Source organism: Bos javanicus, chromosome 8, assembly GCF_032452875.1.
Source record: "Bos javanicus breed banteng chromosome 8, ARS-OSU_banteng_1.0, whole genome shotgun sequence".
Taxonomy (NCBI): domain Eukaryota; kingdom Metazoa; phylum Chordata; class Mammalia; order Artiodactyla; family Bovidae; genus Bos; species Bos javanicus.
Genome location: NC_083875.1, coordinates 106,646,355 through 106,672,613, shown reverse-complemented (window position 1 = coordinate 106,672,613; position 26,259 = coordinate 106,646,355). Strand labels below are relative to the sequence as shown.

Here is a 26,259-nt window from a genome sequence, read left to right as displayed (position 1 = left end):
GTCCTCTTCTTCCAATGGGATCTGAGCCTCTATGTTGAGTCCCGTGATGCTGGAGCAGGATAACGAGCAGAAGAGTACTTTAGACACCTGGACACGCGTGTGCAAGGTGGCAGACCATGACCTGCCATCTCAGCTCTGCCACCGGCTGGCCCAGTGACCCTGGGACAAGTGACGACAGCTGCCTGGGCCTCAGTTTCCTTCTCTGAAGATGAGAGTGGTGGTACCGTGCCTCCAGGCTGGGGCCAGCAGTGTGAATGAATACTCATCACACATTGAGAACAGGGCCTGGCACACAGTGAGGGCTATTAAATGTTAGCTCTTATTATTATTAATGAGATACACGGAGGCTATTTATTATCATCACTAGACAGTTATTGAATAGACATTCATCAGGACCACTGGCAGATTTTCTTGGGAGAGTGTTTCCTGGCCTCTCTGCTGTTAGTTTGCAGTGTTTCTCTGTACCATATAGGAAGCCTCGAGGACAGTAAGAAGATGGACACTGGGACTTCCTGGGCAGCCCAGTGGTGAGGTCTCCACACTTCCTCTGCAAGGGGCACCAGTTCGATCCCTGGTCAGGAAACCGAAATCCAGCATGCTGCACAGCATGACTGAAAAAAAGAAAAAAAGAATGCATGCGTTTATTTTTTCTCCTTATGCCTCTCCACTTTGGAATAGATGCTCCTTGAGAGCTAGGGCTAAGGGTTTGTACGCGTGTCGGCCTGGAGGGCAGCTGGCTTTGAATAAGGGTTTGCTGAACTGAACAGCCAGTCCATGCAGGGCTCCAGAGAGTTGCAGAAGGTGTGACGACTCCCACCAGAAAGATGCCCAGGCTGTAGAGTGAGCTCTGAGCAATGTTCTCAAGCCACTCCCTCTAGAACAACCTTCTGCATGGATCCCCAGCTCAGGGGCCACTGACTCTCAGAACCTCCCACCTGACCTCCCTGGGAGTCCCTGTCAGCTGCTTGCAGAGAACCACAGGAGGTCCAAGCTGGAACGGCCCTTGGACACCAGCTGCCAGCTTTCTCACTGCACAGAGGGGAAAACAGAGCCAGAGAAGGGAAGTGCTCAAAGTAGGGATCGTAACCTGCCTCTCCTAACTCCCAGGGCTCCTCTGATGGGAAAGGGAGGTGACCATAACTGCGCACAGCCGGCCCCAAACAGCATGTCATAAGCAAACCCAGCCATGCATTTGGCCACTACAGAATGCCTTGTCTCATTGCGCCTTGCTGTTGTGCTTCCTTGATGTTGTGGTTTTTATGAACTGAAGGGTTTTTTTGTCTTTGTTTGTATTTGGCTGCCCGGGTCTTGGTTGTCCTGTGTGGGGTCTTTTGTTGTGGCATGCAGGCTCTTAGTGGCAGCACATGGGATCAGTTCTCTGACCATGGATCAAACCTCGGCTCCTGTGTTGGGAGCGTGGAGTCCTAACCACTGGACCACCAGGAAAGCCCCTGAACTGAAATTTTGCAGCCCCACTGCACTGTCAGATGATAGTTAGCAGCTTTTAGCAATAAAGAATTTTTTGGAAGGGGCCTTATCTGTTCCATCTTTCCCATCAGTGAGATGACTGCTGTGTGCTTGGTCACCCAGTCACGTCAGACTCTTTGGCGACCCCAGCGACTGTATTCCACCAGGCTCCTCTGTCCATGGGATTTCCCTGGCAAGAATACTGGAGTAGGTTGCCATTTCCTCCTCCCAGGGATCTTCCCAACCCAGGGATCAAACCCGTGTCTCTTCTGTCTACTGCATTGGCAGGCAGATTCTTTACCACTGAGCCACCTGAGAAGCCCTTAATAAAGTATTTTTTAATTAAAGTATGTACATTTTATCTTTTTTTTCTTTTTTTTTTAGAAATAGTGCTATGGCACACTTAATAGACTACCGTAAATTGTAAATATAACTTTGATATTCACTGAAATACCAAAAATCTTTGTGTGGCTTGTGTTAGTGAGATATTCACCTCATTGCATTGTCCTGGAACAAAATCCTCAGTATCTCCAGGGTCTGCCTGCATTGGCATTTCAGCATTATTCTTGAGCATAAACCAAGCATAAGCCTGTCAGGGTTTCCCACTTCCTCCAGTTGGTGTAAACTCTCCTGCAGGTCAGGGAGCATTGCAGTCTATTTCTTTGTGTCTCCATACAGCAGGAGTGACATGGTGAGTGGGAAGAGCATGGGCTTGGGGTCAGGCACACCTGGTGGCTCAGGAAAAGATCCGCCTGCAACGCAAGAGACCCAGGTTCAATCCCTGAGTCAGGAGGTCCCCTGGAGAAGGGAAGGGCTCCCCACTCCACTATTCTTGCCTAGAGAATTCCATGGACAGAGGAGCATGGTGGCCTACAGTCCACGGGGTCATAAAGAGTCGGACACGACTGAGAGACTCACGCTTACACTTTACACACCTGTGTTTGCACCCCGGGCCTACTCTTGGAAAGCTGAGTGATATGGGAAAAGCACTTTCAGCCCCCAAACCAGTTTTCTCTTCTGCAAAATTAGTCTAATGACAGCAGGTTCTTGGATTGTGGACTTCAGCAGAGTAGACCAGGGAAAATACTCGTGCTTGGCCTGCAGTAGGTGTTCAAAGCGTTTGAATTTCCTTTCTCGTGTCTTCAGTAAGAATGTGTTGAAACTGCACAGATGGCTGACATGTGGAGAGAATGGCCTGTTGGTATTTCACTGGAACTCAAGCCAAAACGAAGCAACAGAACCAGACATTTTATTACATTCCAAAAATATTTACCAAGCATGGAATATTGAGTGATCATCATCATAATAACTAAACTTTTATAACGACTGACATTTTACCCTGTACCAGGCTCTATGTAAGGGACATTGAATGTCTAACTCCCCATTCCCACACCGCACCCCACACACACACACAGCAACTCTATCAGGTAGGTAGATTAGGCTCATTTTGTATTGAGGAAATTGAGGCTTAAAATGTTAATACATGGCTGGCTAAATGGCAGCACCAGGTGGGGTTCCGGCCTGACACCAAAGTGGACGCGGGCTCTCTGCTGAGCTGTGGGGCAGTGCTGACAGGCGGAAGCTGTGTGTGTTACACTCTGTCCTGAAATAGCCTGTAGGCTCAGAAGGAGACAGACTGTGAACCAGAAACCATCCGGCCTGGCAGAGCAAAGTTTGTGCTAGAAGAATAATTAACGTGGGAGAAAAGGAAAAAAAATGATTCTTGCTCACTCCAGGCACCAAAAGGAAGACAGGACTTCCACACGGGGATTTCTCATCTGTGATGGTCCCCAGAGTTCCCAGAAACCTCAGGAGGCCATTGATTTATTATTAAGTCCATTGTAAAATGGGGAAGCCAGCATCAGAAAGGTGTGGTGACTTGCCCAAAGTCACACGGCTGGAAGTAGCAGCATCCAGATTAGATTTTTCTTTCTGTCTCTTCAATGTCCCTCTCCTTCTTGAGCTCAGGAAGCCATCTGCGGAGGGGGGCTATTTATGCTGTAACTTAGAGGATGCGTAGGATTCTTTAGGAAGAGGAGGGTGGGCCCAGATGAGGGCATAGCATGGACAGAGATGCTGGGGTTGGACCCTGCCTAGAACAGGCACTCCTGGGCATGGGCCCACATGGTTTCTGGATGCAGGTAGGACAGATGAGGCCCGGCAGTGTTTTGGGGCAGCATGCCTGAAAGCCCTCCGAGAGCTTGAGGCGGGTGGGCTCTGCCTTCTTTGCGTGCAGGGAGGTCCAAGGCCCCTGGTGGAGCTTACCATGCCCAGGACTATTGACCCCTGCAGTTCTTTTCTGCCTGCCTGCCCCTCCTCCCTCCACGTCAGCATTGCAGCCCAGCACAAATTCAGCGGCAGCTGAATTGACAGGAGTTGATTAAAACTCCCAGTAATTATGGGCTCTCTACTGGTCCGGTTGTCCAAATCAATGTCGGTAGTAATAGAGGGGCAGGCTGGCCCCGTTGACAGACTGAGGCTGAGCAGGGAGGGGGCCGGGACACGAAGCTTCCCACTCACTCCCCTTCTGGGCGGTTCTCCCAAGGCCTCCAGGGACAAGGAGCTTCAGGCCCACTCAGTCTCCAATCTAAAGGGTGTGTGCACGCGTGCTCAGTCACTTCAGTCGTGTCCAACTCTTTGTGACTCAAACAGTGGGTTGCCATTGCCTTCTCCAGGGGATCTTCCCAGCCCAGGGATCAAACCCGAGTCTCCTGCAATGCAGGCAGACTCTTTACCGCTGAGCCACCAGGGAAGCCCGATCAAAAGGATGGTTCTTACTAAAGGACTCAGCTCCTGTGATCCTCTGTAACCTCAATGGCAAAACAGGTATATCTGAGAGGTGCCTCTGAGCTTTGCTGTGGGGATTTGAAGAAACAGCATATGCGAGATGTGCGGCACATGGGAGGTGCCCCATAAACACCCATTTCATTTCCTTCCTTGCTTCCTTCTCTCTCTCCATATTCCCAGGATTCTGTGTCTCATCTGTGTATTCAGGACTACTCTGTGGCATCCCAAGTCATAACTCATCACAGTGACCTTCCAGCAGGGTTCTCAGAATCCGTGTGCAGCCCTAGCCAGTCTGACCCACTAGGGACATCACAGGCCGCCTCCATGTGGGTCAGGGGAAGGGAAAGTGAGTCATTTCAGTCCACCCCATGGACTGTAGCCCACAAGGCTCCTCTGTCCATGGGATTCTCCAGGCAAGAACACTGGAGTGGGTTGCCATTTCTTTCTCTAGGGGATCTTCCTGACCTAGGGATTGAACTCAGGTTCCCCACACTACAGGCAGATTCTTTACCATCTGCAATGGTGAAGAACCCACTTGCCAATGCAGGAGACATAAGAGCTGTGGGTTTGATCGCTGGGTCGGGAAGATCCAATGGGGGAGGGCATGGCAACCCACTCTAGTACCCCTGCCTGGAGAATCCCATGGATAGAGGGATCTGGTGGGCTACAATCCATAGGGTAGCAAAGAGTCGGACATGACTGAAGTGACTTGGCATGCCCACATGATGGAACTGGATGTGGGTCAGGGGAAAGAGCACCTCATGAAAATCAGGGGACCTTCAGCAGTCAGCCTTGCCTAACTCCCCCTTGCTGTGTGGCCTTAGGCAAGTCACTTGGCCTCTCTGGGCTTTAGTTTCCTCATCTGAGTGAACAGAATGATCCCGGACCTACCTTAACAATGTTGGGAAAAGCAAAGCTTGCCTGTGGCAATGTTCTGCCTACTCCCTGCATCTAACAGGTCCCCTTTGGTTGTTTCTTGGATATGTTTCCTACTTGGGGTCTACACTAGGGGTTACCATTTTCTGAGCACCTGCCATTGTGCCATGTATGTGTCAGGTACGTGATCTGGTTTGGTTCTCTCACAAGCCCAGAGAGGTAAGAGAGACTCTCTTCAGTGGAGACTGAGGCTCGGGGAAGCCAGGGCACATAGCAAGGCAGTGTTTGATCAACTTCACTCGAAGTTGTGAGGATGCTACGTAACTGCCAGCGTGCTCAGCCTCTCATTCATGTCCAAGCTCACGGGTGTCGTTGTCTCATTTGATCTTGACCACGATCTTATGCTGCAACTCTGCTGTTAGAAGGCAGCACTGTTCCCAGGAGGTAGTGCTCTCACTCTGCTTGCACTTGGCAATGAGAGAGAGCACGTGCTCGTAGAGCCCATGGAGGAGGAGAAAGCTTTGCCCATCATTAGGCAGGTTCAGAGGCATTCTTGTGATTTCTTAAAGCGTTATTGTTGTTTAGTAACCAAGTCGTGTCTGACTCTTGTGACCCCATGGACTGTAGCCCACTAGGCTTCTCTGTCCAAAGGATTTTCCAGGCAAAAATACTGGAGTGAGTTGCTATTTCTTTCTCCAGGAGATCTTCCAGACCCAGGGATCGAACCTGTGTGTCCGACATTGGCAGGCAGATTCTTTATTGCTGAGCCACCAGGGAAGCCCTTCTTAAAACATGCTCCCTCAATATAAGGAAATCCTCCATTTTCTTCTGAAATACTTTGGACCTAGTTCTCCCCTGTTCAAGATCCATAGTTGCTTTGATAAACACCAAGCAGCTCAGAGCTAAGAGTCTTCTCCAACTTGCTGTTGCCCAATTCTTTCATTTTATAGCAGAGGAAACAGACTCAGAGGCTGGGATGTGCTTGCCCAAGGCCATCTAGAAAGAGACCAAGGCGGGGCAGAACTGGAATTCAGTGTTCTGCAGAGCTATCCCCTGTATCTGTTGAGGGCTTGCTAGGATCTGCCTTCTTATCTCCAACATCCTATCTGCCTGCCGCTTCCATTTTGAGGATGGTTTTCTGACTACCAGTCTTCCCAAGGAAGAAACTGAGGCTCAGAGAAGCCACGTGAAGAGTTCAAAATGATAGCCAGTAAGAGGCTGAGTCTCAGCTGGAGCGGCTTCCATTACCCCTCCCTGCCTCTCATGTCCCGGGTTGTAGAAAAGAATGGAGGTGCCACCCTTGGGTCTCCCAGGGTTGGAGGGCAGGGTTCGTCCTCCGGTGCCACCAGAAAGTACCCCAGGCTTATTCACTCTGAGAGTCAGTCAGCCCCAGGAAAAGTTATTGTTTTGTGAGTTGGTTGTTTTTCCTTCTGCTTTAGAACAGCTGGTCCACCTTCTAGACCTGGGGGTGGGGTGGTGGAACAGCTCATTACAAATTTTGTGCTCGGAGCAATTTGCATTCCATAATTAATGAACATTAAAATGCATAATTACAAACAGAAACAAATGGCTTGGTGCTGAGGAAAAGTCAGGCTGGGAAGGAGCCAGAGCATGCATGGGGGTGGAGGAGGAAGCTGGAGAGAGCAGGGCAGTGCCAGCCTGTGAGGGAAACAGCTGGGAATCCCCCAGCCCTCCCTTCTCAGATCCTCAAGGCTTTAAGACTCAGGGACCCAGGCCCAGGATCTTCCTGTGGTTTCTCTTCTGAGATGGAGCAGAATGGAGGCTGTGAAACTGTGGAGCCTGGCTGGCCTAGGTGAGGCCCCAAGCTCCGTCATCTACTAACCATGAGACCTCAGGCAAGGAGCAATGCTGCAAGAAGTGGGGTCATCGTCACTGGACCTGCCCCCTCTCTCCTGCCCGCTTCTGGTCCCACAGAGCCTGCCTCCCAAGGCTGCTTCTGTGAGCTCCAAGGAAGTACTTAGAGATAATTGAATTCACTTACTTCAGTAATCTCTTCTAAGTAGCAAAGCAGATCACTCCAATCCTCTGCCAATAGACCTCCAGTGCCTTCCGGTTACACTTAGAATAAACTTGAGATGCCTTCTCATGACCAGAGACCAGGGTTAGCACCTTTTCTGTATGAAGGGCCAGGCAGCGAAACATTTTAGAATTTGCAAGTCATGTGTGATCCTTTCGTCATCACCTTCTTTAAAAACAAACAAGCAAGCAAAACCCTTTTAAAATGTAAAGAGACATTTTTAGCTCTAGAGCTGTGCAAAAATAGGCTGTGAAGGAGTGGATTTCTTTTCTCTATTTCTCCCACTAAAAACAACTAAAGCCTCCAGAGGTGATATATAAAACAAATTAAGACTGTGGGCTTCACAGGTGGCGCTAATGGCCAAGAATCCTCCTGCCAGTACACGAGACTCAAGGGATGTGGGTTTGATCCCTGGGTCAGGAAGATCCCCTAGCATAGGAAATGGCAACCCACTCCAGTGTTCTTGTCTGGAGGATTCCATAAACAGAGGAGTCTGGTGGGCTACAGTCCATGGGGTCACAAAGAATCAGGCACGACTGGGCACACCCAAGACTGTGAACGGTGGAGAGAAGGAGGCAGGTCAGTTTAGGGGCTTTGAGACCAAGGAAGACATGTTGGTCATTCCCTGCATTTTCTTTTTGCCTCACGTCCCAAGCTTGGAGTTCAAGGAGCCAGCAACTAAGAAATAAATGACTGTAGATAGACCAAAACAAACAAAAAGCAGAAAACCTCCACCAAAAAATCAAATAAAACAAAAAACAATCAAAAGCCTGCTTTCTTCAGCAAGAGTATTAGGAAAAGGGAAGCCAACCAACCAACATAGAAGATTTTAGGCACTGATCATTCTATTCTAGCCAAACATCGCAGAAAAAATAAGTAAATAGCAGCAACACATCTATTCCCCCCCCCACCCCGTGCTAATAAAGGTCAAGTAGGGAACTAGATTTCATCTTTAGTAGGCTGTACTGAGACAGTCTGCCAACTCAGTCCTCCCTGCCTGCTAGCGGGGTGTCAGAGAAGGTCAGGTAAGGAGCCAGGACTTTAGTCCCCACTGAGTGGTAATGAGCAGCCCGCCTAACTCCATCTAAGGTCCATCCAGTGTCAGTGGAGACTAAATGGAGAGCCTGGATGTCACCCACAACCTTCAGTAATATGCTGCTCTCCCAAGCCTGCTGAGGTATTTCCAGAGGATGCTAGTAGAAAGTCAGGGCCATTGATCAGTAGTGATGAAACCATTCCTCCTCTCCACCCACGTGGTGTCAGTGGGGAACAGTGACTCTGCAGACCTACTGTTCCCATCCAGGAGGGAATCAGCAGAGTGCTAATAGGGAGGCAGATTCCCACCACTCCCAAGCATAACGAGGAGGACCCTTCCCTCTTGGGTACCCATGGAGGCCAAGTGGGGAGACTAGAGTTGTCTCCTCCTGACAGTTACCAGCTGTGTCTCCCCTTCCCCTGCTGGAGCGGTGTCAGAAAAAGCCGGATTAAAAAAAGTTATCTTTAAGATTCAGAATTTTTAAAATTAATAATATAACATAATGCTGCAAAAGTCTAGGTTTCCATTGGGAATCACTTGTCATACTAAGAACTAGGGAGATCTCAAACAGAATGAAAAAAGACAGCCAGTAAATGCTGCTATCAAGATAACAGAGATATTAGAATTATCTAACAAATATGCTGGGATAGCCCTAATGAAAATGCTTAAACAAGCAATTATAAGCACAGATAGACCAAAAAAAAAAGATAGGAGAGAGGGAGAAACTCTCAACAAAGAACCAAAAAAATATAAAGGAGAAGCAAATGGAAATTATGTAACTGAAAAATACAATAAATGATTTTTAAAAATAAAGCAGTGGATTGACTCACCAGCAGAATGGAGAGGACAAGGAAATAATCAGTGAACTGAAAGAACAATAGAACTTACCCACTCTGAACATCGAGAGAAAATAGATTGCCAAAGAAAATGAACACAGTCTCATGGGCCTGTAAGACCGGGGAAAAAGATCTAACATTTGTGTCATTGAAGCCCCAGAATAAGAGAAGAAACAGCAGGACTGAAAAAGTGCACAAATGAACAATGGCTAGAAACTACCCCGATTTAGCAAAATGAATCACTCTACAGATTCAAAAAGCTGACAAAACTCAAGGATAAACACACAAGTCCACACCAACACATCATAGGCAAACTTCTGGAAAATGTCTTTAAAAAAAAAACCCTTAAAAACAAGGAGAGAGAAGTGACATCTACCGGGGAAAAACCGTTTGAATGACAGTGGCTTCTCATAAGAAATCATGGAGGCCAGAAGGAAGTGGCATAACATTTTGCAAGTGATGAATAAAAAATAGATCTGTCAACCCAGAAGCCTGTGTCTTATAAAATAATCCTTTAGGAATGAAGGAGAATGGAGATATTCTAGGATGCAGGAAAACTAAGAAAATTTGTCACCTGTAGACGTTTAAATAAATGCCTAATGAAAGTTACCAAGCAGAAAGGCAATCACAAAAGAAAGAATCTTGGAACACTGGAAGGGAAGAAAGAACACAGTTATCAAAAATATAGGTAATTGCATTAGACCTTTTTTCTCCTCTTGAGTTATCGTCATTGTGTTTTTATGATTAAAGCCAGAACGATAGCAATATCTGATGTGCTTCTAAATACAGTCCACCCAATATCCCCAGGTTTCACATCCACAGATTCAACAAGCTCAGAAGTAAATTTCCCAGTTGGTTGGATTTTCGGACAGACAGCCTGCAGATGCAGAGTGTCTGTAACTCTTCACTGTACCAGGCCATATAAAGGGCTGAAGCGTCGGTGGAGTTTGGTATCCACGTGGAGCGCTGGACCAGTCTGCTATGGACGCTGAGACACAGCCGTGTGTGTAGAAGAATATGCTGGAACAGTCTGCTATGGACGCTGAGACACAGCCGTGTGTGTAGAAGAATATTTACGAAAATTACCGCAGCCTCTTGCACCCTGGGTTTCCCTGGTGAAGTGAAAGTCACTCAGTCGTGTCTGACTCTGCGACCCCATGAACTGTACAGTCCATGGAATTCTCCAGGCCACAATACTGGAGTGGGCAGCCTTTCCCTTCTACAGCGGATCTTCCACTTCAATTCCTGAGTTGGGAAGATCTGCTGGAGAAGGGATAGTCTACCTACTCCAGTATTCTTGGGCGTCCCTTGTGGCTCGGCTGGTAAAGAATCCACCTGCAATGTGGGAGACCTGGGTTTGATCCCTGGGTTGGGAAGACCCACTGGAGAAGGGAAAGACTACCCACTCCAGTATTGTGGCCTGGAGAATTCCTTGGACTGTATAGTTCATGGGGTTGCAAAGAGTCAGACACGACTGAGTGACTTTCACTTTTAAGAAAATTATGTTGTAAATGGGTGAGGATAAAAGGACATAAAGAGAAGTTTTCTACACATCAATTAAACTGGTAAAGATTGTCACCAGTACACGAGGATAAGTTATGCATACTAGAACAGCCACTAAAAACTATACCAAGAGCTGTGTCCCCAAATATTATAGATACATTAAAATGAAGTTCTAAAAAATGCTCAAGTAACCCACGGGAAGGTAAGGCAAAGAAAGCAGAGAAATGAAGAGCAGAGATCAGTAAACAGAAAATAAGCCAGTAGACTTAAGTTCCAAGATATCACTAATCACATTAACTATAAGTGATCTTACTACACAAATTAAAAGACTGAAATTGGCAGAGTGGTTAAAAATCACGACCCAATTATATGCTCTCTATGAGAAATTCACTTCACATGTAATGATTTAGGTAGATTTGAGAGTAAACAGAAAAAGACATATATATAGCAAACAAAAGCTGAAGTAGCTTTATTAATATCGTAAAGTAGGCCTTAGAGCAAAGAGAAGGACTCTGAATGTAATAATGAAAGGGTTGTCCACCAGGAAGACATAGAAATCATAGATATTTATTCATTGAACAACAGAGCTGCAACATGTATGAAGCAAAAACTAACTGAACTGAAAGGAAAAATAGACTAATGCACAGTTATATCTGGATCCTTCCATAACCCCCCTCAACAACTGATAGAACAATTAGAAAGTGAGCAGTGTTATAGATTAGCTTAGTAACACCTCCGACTGGAAGGATCTAGTTAACATTTATAGAACTCTCTGCTCAGCAACAACAGAGCACATTCTTTTTAAGTGCCTATGGGACATGTATTGAGATAGACTGTATTCTGAGCCACGGTAAAATTCTCAACAAATTTAATGAATTTAAATCATACAGAGTGTGTACTCCAGCCACCACAGAATCAAACTAGAAAACAGTGGTAGATAACACCTGGAATACCTAAACACCTAAATACCTGAAAACTACACAACATATTTCTAAATAATCTATGGGTTGAAGAGGAAGTCTCAAGGGAAATTAAAAATACATTGAACAGAATGAAATAAAAACACAATATATCAAAATTTGTGGGACACAGCTAGCACAGTAATTCATCCTTTTCCTTAAAGTGAAAGTCTTTATATTTAATGAGGAGGAAATTTATAGCCATAAATGCATATATTAGGGGAAAAAAGTTTCAAATGAATAATCTAAGTTCCTATCTCAAGAACCTACTAAAAGGAGAATAATAAACCCAAATCAAACAGAAGAAATCAATACAATTGAAAACAGAAAAAAGATAAAAATCAATGAAACAACAAAAAAGCTTATTTGAAAATGTCAAGAAAATTGAAAAAATAAACAGAATGGCAAAACATTTAAAGAAAAGAAGAGGGAAGACCCAAGTTACCAACATCAGGAATAAAGTGTTAGTTGCTCAGTTGTGTCCAGTTCTTTGTGACCCGTGGACTGTAACCCGCCAGGCTCCTCTGTCCATGGGATTTTCCAGGTGAGAATACTGGAGTGGGTTGCCGTTCCCTTCTCCAGGGAGTCTTCTGACCCAGGGATCAAGCCCAGGTCTCCTGCATCACAGGCAGATTCTTTACTGTCTGAACCATTAGGAAACTTGAAGAAATAAACAAAATAGCAAGACTTTAAAAAAAAATGGAAGGTACAAGTTACCGATGAACCACCAGAAAACTTGAGAAAATAAACAAAATAGCAAGCCTTTTAAAAAAAAAGGGAAGATACAAGTTACCAGTATCAGGAATAAGACAGATGATATCACTATAGACCCTGCAAACATCAAAAAGGTTAATAAAGGACTGCTACAAATAGCTGTTCAGTTCAGTCGCTCAGTCCTGTCCAACTCTTTGCGACCCCATGAATCGCAGCACGCCAGGCCTCCCTGTCCATCACCAACTCCCGGTACCCACATATATTTGACACCCTAGATGAAATGGACTATTTCCTTGGAAAATGCAAAATATGACAATTCACCCAATATGAAACAGATATTTGAATTGCCCTGTAACTTTTGTTTTTAATTTTGGCTGAACTGGGTCTTAATTGCAGCATACAGAATCTTTGATCATCATTGTAGCTTGCTGGATCTTAGTTGAAGCATATGGTGTTGAACCCAGGTCCACTGTATTGGAAGTGCAAAGTCTTAGCCATGGACTACCAGGGAAGTCCCCCTATAACTTTTAAGAAAATTCAAAATGTCACTTAAAAACTCCACTCAAAAAAATCTATAAGCTTGGATAATTTCACTGGAGATGCAGACCTCGGGATATGTCTCACACCTTGTATAAAAATTAACTTGAAATGCATCATAGAATTAGAATTAACTGTAAAACCTAAAGCTATAACACTTCCAGAACACACACACACATGAGCAACTATTTGAGATTTGAGCTTGGCAAAGGGTTCTTAGATTCCAAGATATAGTTTTTATGATCCATAAAAGAGAAAATGATAACTTGGATTTCATCAAAATGAAAAACACTTGCTCTGTGAAAGCTCAGTGGAAGATGATGAGAAGACAAGTTACAAAGTGGGAAAGAAAATATTTACAAACTGCGTAGCTGACAAAAGTCTAATGTCTGGAATATATAAAGAACTCTCAGACCTTAAGGATGATAAGCAATCCAATTAGGAAATGAGCAAAAAACATTGAGAGACATCTCACAGAAAAGGATATAGAGATGGCAAATAAACCACAGATATTCAGCATCATTAACTATTCAGTTCAGTTCAGTTTAGTCGCTCAGTCGTGTCCAACTCTTTGTGACCCCATGAATCGCAGCACGCCAGGCCTCCCTTTCCATCACCAACTCCTGGAGTTCACCCAGACTCATGTCCATCGAGTCAGTGATGCCATCCAGCCATCTCATCCTCTGTTGTCCCCTTCTCCTGCCCCCAATCCCTCCCAGCATCAGAGTCTTTTCCATTGAGTCAACTCTTCACATGAGGTGGCCGAAGTACTGGAGTTTCAGCTTTAGCATCATTCCTTCCAAAGAAATCCCAGGGCTGATCTCCTTCAGAATGGACTGGTTGGATCTCCTTGCAGTCCAAGGGACTCTCAAGAGTCTTCTCCAACACCACAGTTCAAAAGCATCAATTCTTCGGCACTCAGCCTTCTTCACAGTCCAACTCTCACATCCATACATGACCACAGGAAAAACCATAGCCTCGAATAGATGGACCTTTGTTGGCAAAGTAATGTCTCTGCTTTTGAATATGCTATCTAGGTTGGTCATAACTTTTCTTCCAAGGAGTAGGCGTCTTTTAATTTCATGGCTGCAGTCACCATCTGCAGTGATTTTGGAGCCCCCAAAAATAAAGTCTGACACTGTTTCCACTGTTTCCCCATCTATTTCCCATGAGGTGATGGGCCTGGATGCCATGATCTTCATTTTCTGAATGTTGAGCTTTAAGCCAACTTTTTCACTCTCGACTTTCACTTTCATCAAGAGGCTTTTTAGTTCCTCTTCACTTTCTGCCATAAGGGGTGGTGTCATCTGCATATCTGAGGTTATTGATGTTTCTCCCGGCAGTCTTGATTCCAGCTTTTGCTTCTTCCAGCCCAGCGTTTCTCATGATGTACTCTACATAGAAGTTAAATAAGCAGGGTGACAATATACAGCCTTGATGAACTCCTTTTCCTATTTTGAACCAGTCTGTTGTTCCATGTCCAGTTCTAACTGTTGCTTCCTGACCTGCATACAGGAAAATGCAAATTGAAACCACAGTTGGGGTATGACTAAACCCCTGTCAGGGTGGCTAAAATGAAAAATATCCACACCATCAGATGTTGACAAGGACGTGGAAAATCTGGACTGCTCATATTTTGCGTGTGGGCATTTGAATTAGTACCACTACCCTGGAAAAGTTTGGCAGCTTCCTAAAAATATTAGACATGCAATTATCATACAACTGAGAAATTATACTCCTTGGCCTTTCCCGCCACCCCAGGGGAATAAAAACTATGTCCTCACAAAAAAACCTGCACACCAGCGCAGCTTTAGGGCTTACCACATGGTGCAGCAGTAAAGAATCTACCCGCCAGTGCAGGAGATGCCAAATATGCAGGTTCAATCCCTGGGTTGGGAAGATTCCTGAGAGAATGAAATAACAACCCACTCCAAGTATTCTGCCCTGGGAAATTTCATGAACAGAGGAGCCTGGCAGGCAACAGTCCATGGAGATTCAAAGAGCCGGACAAGACTGAAGCGGCTAACGCACACACACACACATGCATAGTCCCTCCATACCATACATAATACTCTTCATTTAAAAAGGAACTAAATATTGGTACATGAAACCACCTGGATGAACATGAGAAATATGCGAATGCAAAAATTCAACTCCTAAAAAGTTCATTTGATTTATGATTGTATTCATGTAACAGTCTTGAAATGACAGACATTGTGGAAACAGAGAACATACTGGTTGTTGCCAAGTACTCAGGAAGGGAGTCAGGTGAGCAGTGGGTGTGGCTTTAAAAGGGCAGGAGGAGGAGTGAACGTAGTGTCGGAAACGTCCTGTATCTTGATTGTCTGTATGTATGTCCCGCTTGTCATACTTTACTATAGTTTTGCAAGATGTTACCATTGCAGGAAACTGGCAACGCATCATGTCTTTCTGTACTGTGCTGTGTGTGCTTGGTCGCTCAGTCGTGTCTGTCTCTTTGCAACCCCATTGACTGCACCCCGCCAGGCTCCTCCGTCCATGGGGATTCTCCAGGCAAGAATACTGGAGTGGGTTGCCATTCTCCTCTTGAGGGGATCTTCCTGACCCAGGGATGGAACCCAGGTCTCCTACATTGCAGGCAGATTGTTTACTATTTGAGCCTTATTTCTTAAAGCTTCATGTGAATCTCTTAAGTATCTCAACATTTTAAAATGCATAATTAAAAAGAAAAAAGCACAGTTCTCTGACTACATTTGTCCTATAGACCACAGTTTGCCAACCCCTGGCTTAAGTGAGCTGGTCCCTTCCTACCTCTCCCCGCTTGCCTTATACTAACCTTGTTTATTCCTGTCTCATGGAGCTTCAGCTGCATTGGTCTCCTCTGTTCCATAGATAGGACAACACTGTTCCTGACTCAGGACTTTCATACTTGCTATTACTTCTTGGATAACTCTCTCCACTTATATTCTGTTGGGAGATCCTGCTTACTGTTCAGGCTTCGCTCAAGTGCTCAGTTTATACTTCTTTGACTCTGTCCCCACTCACTTTTTACCATATTGTACTTCTGTTGTACTCATGTATGGATGTGAGAGTTGGACTATAAAGAAAGCTGAACACCGAAGAATTGATGCTCTTGAACTGTGGTGTTGGAGAAGACTCTTGAGAGTCCCTTGGACAGCAAGGAGATCCAACCAGTCCATCCTAAAGGAGATTAGTCCTGGGTGTTCATTGGAATGACTGATGTCGAAGCTGAAACTCCAGTACTTTGGCCACCTGATCAAAGAACTAACTCATTTGAAAAGACCCTGATGATGGGAAAGATTGAGGGCAGGAGGAGAAGGGGACAACAGAGGATGAGATGGTTGGATGGCATCACTGATTCAATGGACATGAGTTTAGGTAAACTCCAGGAGTTGGTGATGGACAGGGAGGGCTGGCATGCTGCAGTTCATGGGGTCGCAAAGAGTCGGACACGACTGAGTGACTGAACTGAACTGAACTGAACTTTTGTTGTACTTCTTTACACTATGAAATAATCATTTTACTTCCTGTTAATTATTTGTCTTCTCTCTATAACTTATTCCCCCTGAGAACAAGGTCTTGCTTGTTGTGTTCTTTACTACTGCGTGTCCAGCACCCCGCATGTATGCTTAGCGCTGAGTAGACGTTCAGTATGCATTTGTTAAATGGTCAGTGAAGGACTTAGATGGGTGAGAAAGAAAAGACATGCTGATAGGCCCACTTAGGCTTTTTTGGGGGGGATGGGTTTGTCCATTGAACGTTTGTTCCACTTACCCATTCTTTTTATGCTTCATTCATTGAGCGCTTATGATGTGCCCGGTTCTGAGCCAGACATGCTAGGTGGTTTTCCCACAGGATCTCCAGAAATGCCTCCCAGAAAGCATTCTTACTTCTCTCTTACAGATGAGGAGCCTGAGAGTGTTTCAGAGGGGAAGCACTTGCCTAGATGCTCAGCATCAAAGGCCTGTGTGCAGTTCAAGACTGAAATCGCCCTTGTCTCCTGTCTCGTCAGGTCCTATCTCCAAGCTATTCTCCCTATTTAAAGAAAGAAAGCTGAGGCCCAGCTCGGTACAAGCACCGGGCACATGAGTGGTATTCCTGGGGAGGGTTCTGTTCTTCCTCTTCCTAGAAGACAGAATGTCCCTTTTGCTTCAGTGACATCTGTCTTCCCTGTAAGAATACATCTCTGACCCAAACCCCCCTCCTTTGATACTCCCAGTCAAGCACATTCACAGAATTTCCGTTTTCCCGTTCAGATTACACCATGCTTCTTCACATTTCCTGGGTAACTATTTCTCTAACAGATAGGTGTATTTCTCATTTCTCAATCTGGATCCTAAGCTCCTTAATCATACCCAGAATGGCAGCTGGCAGCTAGTGTCTGCCGAACACCGTGCCAAGCGCTTGATGTATTTATCTCACCATATTAGTTATCTATCGCTGTGTAACAAATTATCCCTAAATTGGGCAGCTTAAAACAAAAGGCATTTATTATCTCACACCAGCTCTGAGGATTAGAAATTTAAGAGCGGCCTAACAAACTCGGTGGCTTAAGAAAATAGAAATGTGTTCTCTCGAGGTTCTGAAGGCCAGATGTGTGAGATCACAGTGTCAGCAGGGTCCTGCCCCGTCCTAGGGCTCTAGGGGAGAATGTCCCAGCCTCTCTGGCTTCTGGTGGCTGCAGCGTTGGGTGACTTGTGCCCACGTCACCCCAGTCGCTGTGTCCTCCCCCCCACACACATGGCCCTCTCTGTATGCAGTCTCTCTCTCTGCTTCCCTTTTAAAAGGACCTTTGTGGCAGCATTTAGAGCTAACTGGATCACACCAGGATACGCTCCTCATCTCAACAGCATTAATTTAATTATATCTGTGAAAAGCTTTTGCCATAGAAGGTAACATTCATAGGTTCCAAAGATTAGGATGGGGATATATCTTAGGGAGGCTTCCCAAGTGGCGCTAGTGGTAAAGAACCCGCCTGCCAATGCAGGAGTCATAAGAGACGCAGGTTCGATCCCTGGGTCAGGCAGATCTCGCCTGGAGGAGAGCATGGCGATCCACTCCAGTAATTCTTGCCTGGAGAATCCCATGGACAGAGGAGCCCGGCAGGCTCCAGTCCATGGGTTGCAAAGAGTCAGACACGACTGAAGCTGTTTAGCACGCACACAGCACATGTGCATTAGCCTCTCACCTGACCTCATGGGTTTGCCATAAAGGTTAACTGAATTAAATCAGATAAAGTGCTTAGATTATGCCTGGAGTATAGGATGTTTTAAAGAATAAGAGTGGTGGGGAATCAGTAGGGGATGATGGAAAGAATCGTGAGTTACCTGATTGAGTAGTATTTTCTGTTTCATGGTGAGAAGGTCAGCCCTCCCTTCTCGCACTCAGCCCTGAGTCTCTGCAGACAGACAGCCCAGCCTCGGGTAGCAGCACATGCCGTCAAATGACCCCATGACCAAGTGCCTTTCTGGCTGACACTAAATGTTCTGAGACAAGCAGGGGCCTCCTCTGATCGTGTATTAATATGTACAGCACTTCACTCCCACGGAAAATTGATTTTTCTTTTTAAGCACAAAATGTAGCCAGTTTTATAACCTTTCTGCTGCTTGACAAAGGCCATTTATAACCGACTCTCTCTGTCACCCTTCCTGGCGCCAGTCTCAAGTGTCTCGAAGAACTCTCTCGTGCGTTTGTAATTATGAATTCTTCTTAGGCAAAATTTAATTTCCAAGAGAGCTGACCTTTTTTTGTTGCTGTGGGTTTTGTAAATTAACTTTGGGGTGTGTGTTTTGTTATTGATGTTGTTCAGGATGATGGCTTAGGGAGGAGGGAGGGGACAGGGGAGCTGGTTGGGAGGAGAGGAACATGGGGAGGGCATTTTAATCAGCAATGTCCAGTGATGGATGAAGAGGGCTGGGCTCCGAGTGTTAATCTTGGTGGACAGGAAATGCCAGCCGGATGACTGAAATTAAAACCTAGTACCTCATTTTCTCTCCTGAACGCAGGAGCATTGGGACTGTGTTCTCCATCTGCTGGACTGGAGATGGGCTCAGCTTCATCAAATGATAGGAAACTAGATTAAATAAATAGGTGGTTTTCCCGAGGCTATTAAGAGCTTCCATTCACAGAGCACTTAGCAGGTGCCAAAAGGAGCAAAAAGAGCCTTCGACTGAGATCGCTCAAGGTTGGAATCGGTGAGGTCTTTAAGGAACCAGAGGGCAGCCCATTTGGTTACCCAGAGGAAGGTGCCTGTGGCTAGACAGAGGCTTTGAAATCATCTGTCCATGGGATCAGTAGCTGGACCTGGGCTGTCAGCTTTAGGAAGGGTCACTTTGCTGCTGTTTAGAATGCCTTTATTTATTTGCACTCGGGAGTGATGCTATTTAGAAATATCACACTGGTGGCCACTAGGAGGATGATAGAGAGGAGGCCAGATTGGCGGTTAGCAGACTGTTTAGGAGGCCTTTTGTGGAGACGTACAAGTCTCATTTAGGAATTCAGGCTCTTCAGGCTGGAGAATAGGTGACACATTCAAGACAGGAAGGAAGAGAAATTACATTTGATGAGTACCAAAGCACATGCCAAATTCCAAAGTAAGTTTTGCAGCCCCTGTGACCCAACTTAAGCTTGAAAGCAAATCCGCCGAAGCTGGTGCTGAGCCTGTTTAACGGATAAGGAAGTTGAAACTCAGAGAAGGCGAGTAACTTAACCCCAGATCAGGCAGGAAGAAGGGGAAGATCTGGAATTTAAACTCATATTGGTAGACGCTCTTAAAAATGTATCTGGCTGCCTCTGCAAGTGACCCAGTGGGGCAGTAATAATAAACACAGTACTGATGATGACCCCAGCAAGGTCAGTGTTCACAGCAGCTCACATTTGCTTGCATGGTTGCCATATGAGCCACGGAGTTCTTAGCCCTCTGCACACACGAGCTCCCTTCATTCTTACAACTTTACAAGACAGGTATCAACAAAAGTTCCATTTTACAGGTGGGCACACTGAGGTTCAGAGGGGTAGAGGAATTTGTCCAAGGCCACACAGCTGTTATTTAATAGTTGATCAGATAAGACTCTGTTGTCGTTTGTTTTTAAAGATTTTTTTTTTTTTAGATGTAGACCGTTTTTAAAGTCTTCAGTGAATTGGTTACAAAATTGTTTCTGTTTCATGTTTTGGTGTTTTGGGCCACAAGGCATGGGGGAATCTCAGTCCCCAACCAGGGATGGAGCCCGTACCCACTACGTTAGAAGACAAAGGCTTAACCACTGGACCGCTAGGGAAGTCCCACAGTCAGATAAGACCTTGAGCTGCTCTCTGCGGTCCTGACTCCTGTCCCTTTGCAGGGGGTGAGAGAAGAGGGCATGATGAGACCACTGCCTATTCAGCCGTAACCACCCTGCTCCTCTCTCTCCCTCTGAGCAGTGCCCCGAGGAGCTGAGGCCCATGAAGGATGGCTCGGGCTGCTACGACCACTCCAAAGGCATCGACTGCTCTGACGGCTTCAACGGCGGCTGCGAGCAGCTGTGTCTGCAGCAGACGGTGCCCTTGCCCTACGATGCCACCTCCAGCACCATCTTCATGTTCTGCGGGTGAGTCTCTGTCCCCGAGGCCCGACCACTCCCTTCAGAGCAGTGGGATGGATGCAGAAAGAAAAAAAGTCAGGAACCACAGCCTGGCCCCGGCTGGTTCTGACCTTCACTGAAATGGCCTTTATGCTTCTGCTTTTTCAGCCCCAGAGGCAAAAAGCAACAGTCTAACCTTTGGGTTGGGGATTGAGAAGAAGAATGGAAGAAGAAAGATAAATAATTGATTAGTGATTATAATAAATGGCACACACGTTCAGGCTGCACCCTAGGATCAGGACTTCTTTTCTATAAAAGTCTCCTGCCCTTTCTGCATCTACCCCACAGCCCGGGTCAGTGTATCATGGAGATGAAAGCAGGCATCTTGAAGGTGTCTTGAAGGTGTGGTGCTACAGAATGTGGGCTTAGCCCAGGCTTTTGATCCTGTTTCTGCAGGGAGTAAGCAGTGCCAAGTTCAGAGGCTAGTTCTTCTTTGTCCTCATGTCCCTGTCGATAAGAATAGTTCATTGGGAGACACGAGGTGGAGAGGAAGCAATGCAGGCAAAGCTCAAAAAGTTCTCACTCCTGTTAGGAATTCAGCTGAGTTTTAAGGTTGGTATGAGACGGAAAGAGGGGGTCACGTTGGGACCAACTTGTCGAGTGACCTGGGACAAGCCGCTCTCCCTCCCTGGGCTGCCATTTGACCACCTGCGAAATACGATCCGGGAAAATGATGCCTAGTGCTTCTTCCAGTTAACCTTGTTTTCCATGTTGAAAATGACTGCAGCGGGACCTGTGCCGTGGAGAGCTTCTAGGATCGCGTTTGATCCTTAGCCATCACTCAAGGAAATGGCAGCCTTTTTCCTTCTCTTCATTCCCTTTCTGCTGATGTCTTCATATTAGGCAACTTGTTCTCCTTTTGACATTCTGTGACTCAGAAAAATGGTCTTTTGTGTTGCAAGATGGTCAGTCATTGAAGTGTGCTTAGTGCTTTCCTGGGCTTCCCAGGCAGCACAGAGGTAGAGAATCTGCCTGCCGGTACAGGAGATGCAAGAGACACAGGTTCGATCCCTGGGCTGGGAAGATCCCCTGCAGGAGGAAACAGCCAGCTGCTCCAGTATTCTCGCCTGGAGAATTCCAGGGACAGAGAAGCCTGGTGGGCTACCATCCACAGGGCTGCGAAGAGCCGGACACAACTGAACAGCTGAATGCACACAGGGCTTTACTAAGATAGAAAAGGAGAAAAAAGCATTTAACAACCTTTTCAGCCCCAAGAACTATGAAAGAGGAGGTGGAGGAATGCGTAAGTGTTTAATTTCAGTTTAACAGGAAATTAATTTTACCTTCATGGTTCTAGTCTGTGGGATCTGGTTTTCCTTCTGGGACTCATTTCAGGGGCTCCCCACCCCAGCCCCAGTTATGCTTGGTGCCAGAGGCGCCTTTGAGCAGGTGTTAGAGCAGCTCGCTGGAGGCCCTAGATATGTATCAGTAAAATAAATAAGAAATAAATTAGTGTGTGCAGACCTGAATTTATAGGGTCTCTCCTCAGCTGAAGTGACTGCAGGGCAGTGCTGAGTAAATTATGCATGGGCTTAGATCTGAGGCCTGAATACCGAATCAGCTGTGTTCTTATCATTGCCATTGTACTTGGGGGGAGGGGTGTCCTTCTGTTGCAAGCAGCAGTTTACAGCAGGGGACCACAGCAGTAATGGATTTTGACATAGAAACTGTCTGCCTCTTGTATCCATAGCAGACTGCCAGGGTCAAGGGGAATTGGTATACATTTGGGTTCCAATCCTGATGACCTCTAACTTTCTCTTAGACATCAGGCAAGACTCTCAGGACCCTTGACCTTCAGTCTCTAGAATCTCTAAAATTTTAATAATATCTGCCTTAATGTAACGCTGGTTGTAAAGAGTGCAAAGGGCATTTATTACTCCATTTAGGTTAGGTAATGTGTCCAAGGTCACGTGGCTGGTAATGTAGCTTGCCGCTTCTCACTGTGTGACCTTAAGCGAGTTACGTAACATCGCTGTGCCTCAGTTTTCTCATCTGTAGAAAAGCGATGACAGCAGTGTCTCTCTATAGAGTTGCTGTGAGGATTAAATGCATGACATTACTTGCATCACAGTTTATTGCTGTTGTTTAGTCACTAGGTCCTAGGTCATTTCCGACTCCTTGCAGCCCCGTGGGCTCTAGCCCGCCAGGGTCCTCTGTCCATGGGATTTCCCAGGCAAGAATACTGGAGTGGGTGGTCATTCCCTTCTCCAGGGATCTTCCCCACCCAGGGATCGGACCTGGATCTGCTGAGTCTCCTCCATTGGCAGGTGGCCGTTTTCACCGCTGAGCCCACCAGGGAAGCTCCTGCATCACAATTTACATTAGTATTTATAAAGTGCCCGGATGTCGCACTCTTAGGTATTTGTTAAATAAAGTAGGTAAAGTCAATGATAGTAAGGACAGCAGGCCTCCACTTGCTCAGTGACCTGAGGGGCTCAACCTCTTGTCTGTGAGACAAGGACAAAGTAACCGTCCCTGCCCAGAAAGGTCTCTGCAAGTTTTCAATGAGACTGAATTAAGGGAGTGCAGGTGTGCTGTGGGCTGTTGAGGCTCCTCCAAATGCTGACAAACAGGAGGAAAATGGGGATAAAACTCAGGTCTCCTAAAACCAACTGCAGTGTCAACAGTCTTTGAAAATTGTCTATTAAGGATGCAAATGAGAAGTTAGCCACATTTGTTAGAAGCACTATAAACAAAACAATGAAAACCATTAGCAGGTACTTGTGTGAAAGTTGGTGGAGAGAAGTGGCAGGCTATTGAATTAAGCAAGGAAAACAAACCCTCACTCAAGGGGACCTTGTTGACTTGTTCAGAGCTCTGTGCCCTTGTTGAGAGTTTCCTGGGTAGCACAGGTTTCATAATGCTTTTTTCAGGCAGGTAAATATGGACAGAGGAGCCTGGTAGACTGCAGTCCATGGGGTCACTAAGAGTCGGGCACGACTGAGCGACTTCACTTTCACTAATAATAGCAGCTAACACTTATTAAGCACTTCCTATGTGCCATGACTGTGCTAAATGCTTTGATTACATTAGCCTGCTGAATTCTCATAACAAATCTACAAAGGAGGTACTGATCTCAGCGAGGCAGCAGTGAGAGGTGGCGTGAAGTCAGATCTTAATTCCCTGCCCAGGAATTGAACCTGGGTATCGTGCCAACAAAGGTCCATCTAGTCAAAGCTATGGTTTTTCCAGTAGTCATGTATGGATGTGAGAGTTAGACTATAAAGAAAGCTGAATGCTGAAGAATTGATACTTTTGAACTGTGATGTTGGAGAAGACTCTTGAGAGTCCCTTGGACTGCAAGGAGGTCAAACTAGTCAATCCTAAAGGAAATCAGTCCTGAATATTCATTGGAAGGACAGATGCTGAAGCTGAAACTCCAATACTTTGGCCACCTGATGCGAAGGGCTGACTCATTTGAAAAGACCCTGATGCTGGGAATGATTGAAGGCAGGACAAGGGGACAACAGAGGATGAGATGGTTGCATGTCACTGACTCAATGGACGTGAGTTTGAGCACGCTCCTGGAATTGGTGATGGACAGGGAAACCTGGGGTGCTGCAGTCCATGGGGTCACAGTCGCAGTCGAACACAACTGAGCGACTGAACTGAACTGAACTGATCCTGGATGAGAACCAGGAATCCTAGGCCATCAAGGGCTAGAGGCCGTAAGCTATTTTTCCCTGAATCTTTGCCCCGGTGAAAAATACGTTTATCACGGAGGGAGAAACTGTAAACCCAGATTTGGAGTTATTATTAGGGACATAGCATGACAACAAGTGGGAGAGGACATAGAGAAACTGTTTGGGTGAGGTAGAAGTAAGACAGAGATGCAAGGCTGCAGTGAAAGGGTGTGGGCCTCCCCCCAGTGAGGAGGAGCATAGTAAAGTGGCGGTCATTTATATGGGGCAGTTCTTCCGGGTCTTTTTCTTCCTCCAGGCCAATTATCTGATTTCTTTTTCCACACCTAACCTACCCTGGGACACTCACTCCCATATGCAAGCACCCTTCAGCCAAGGTGGATCTCGAACTGCAGGCTTCTGGGAGGAGCAAGACTCATTATGGCCTGGAATTATCCCCTGACTTTTGATCCACAAGGAGCCTTTCTGCACATGAGTAGTGTCTCTCCCTTGTCCCAAAAGAGGGAGAAGGGAGATCCATTAATCATTTACATAGACAGGGTTTTGCCTCTCTTTGTTCTTGCCATGACTATTCCCTTAAGGTGTTGACAAGATTCAAACACTGGCTATTTACCTTGTTGTTACAACTTTCATTTCAGTGGGGTAAACAGGAGGCCAGCTGTAAATGCCTCAACTGGAGCCCACCTATCTCTTGTCTCAGGAAATGCAGGCAGGAGGCTGGCTGGTTGTAAATGTCTAACCTGGAGCCCATCTATCTCCTGCATCAGTACTAGTGCTATGGTTGTGACTTACTGTCAAGACAACCAGGCACAGAGCGGCTCAGTGACTGGCTTAAGGTCACACAGCTGGGAAGCGGAGGCCTCAGGATTTAAGCCCAGTCTGTGTGGCTCCCTTATCTGACATCGCTTCTGGCCTCTGGCTACTTCCGGCCACATAATTTTGAGCAAATCACTAAACATCTCTGAGTCTCTCGTTTCGCATAGAATCAGATGTGATTCCAGCAGCATCGGAAGGATTGAATGAAATTGTATGAGCACAGAGGCCAGCACACTTAGGCACTCAGTTAATGGTACCTGTGATGAGTCTAATAGGTATAAAAATGTGTCATTTCATCTTCCAGTGGCTGAATTGTATGTCCTGCTTACTGCTCTATCTCCAACACGTTAGAACAGTCCCTGACACATAGTAGGTGTTCAGTTAATACTTGTTTAATGGAGTTCCTCAGCTGACTTGGCTAAGGAAATTGTTCGCTTCCAGCCTTTTCCGTTGTATTTCCAGCTGTGTCCCTATTCCTGAACTATGCGTCTCGGCTTCAGCTTCTGGAGTTTTCAACATTGCTCCCTCTGCCTCTCCTCCATCTCTCCTCTCCGCTGCCTCTCATTTCTCCCTGGCTTTAGCTTGCACACTGTTTTATTTTCAAGTCTCAGTACAGATGTTATCTTCCCCAGCAAGTCTTCTCTGAGCCCCAAGAGAAGGGCAGGGCAGAGATGTGCAGTTACCATGGAGCTGGGTATAATATGCCTTGTCTTTCTGAGTGGATAATGTTTAAATATTAGCTTAATGCTAACAGGGGCTTCCCGGAGAAGGCAATGGCACCCCACTCCAGTACTCTTGCCTGGAAAATCCCATGGACAGAGGAGCCTGGTGGGCTGCAGTCCATGGGGTCGCTAGGAGTCAGACACGACTGAGTGACTTCACTTTCACTTTTCACTTTCATGCATTGGAGGAGGAAATGGCAACCCACTCCAGTGTTCTTGCCTGGAGAATCCCAGGGACGGGGGAGCCTGGTGGGCTGCCGTCTCTGGGGTTGCACAGAGTCGGACACGACTGAAGCGACTTCACAGCAGCAGCAGCAGGGCCTTCCCAGGTGGTGCTAGCGGTAAAGAATCCACCTGCCAGTGCAGGAGACGCAAGAAACCGGGGTTTGATCCCTGGGTCAGGAAAATCCCCTGGAATAGGAAATGGCAACCCACTCCAGTATTCTTGCCTGGAAAACTCCATGGAAAGAGGAGCGGTGGGCTCCTGGTGGGCTACAGTCCTTAGGGTTGCAAAGAGTCAGACATGACTGAGCAACTGAGCACAGACACACACAAACGAGGTCAGGGCACGCACAGAAAGGACTGTTTTTCTTGTCTTTTATATATATTTATATATATATATATATTTTTTTTCTTTTCTTCCCATAGGGCGCTCTTACCAAGGAAGGGCCACTGACATTTTGTCTCCAATTCTAATTTATCCCAGTG

General features: G+C 46.2%; 1 protein-coding gene across 5 annotated transcripts in view; it reads left to right on the top strand.

Moving 5' to 3' along the window:
- The window catches only part of ASTN2 (astrotactin 2), a 1,056,817-nt gene that overhangs the window by 652,195 nt on the left and 378,363 nt on the right, over nt 1–26,259 (top strand). For all 5 annotated transcript variants that reach the window (XM_061426655.1, XM_061426656.1, XM_061426657.1 and 2 more), the window contains one exon: nt 20,173–20,339. In XM_061426655.1, coding sequence (XP_061282639.1) covers nt 20,173–20,339 — 167 coding nt within the window. The remainder of the gene's footprint in view (nt 1–20,172; nt 20,340–26,259) is intronic.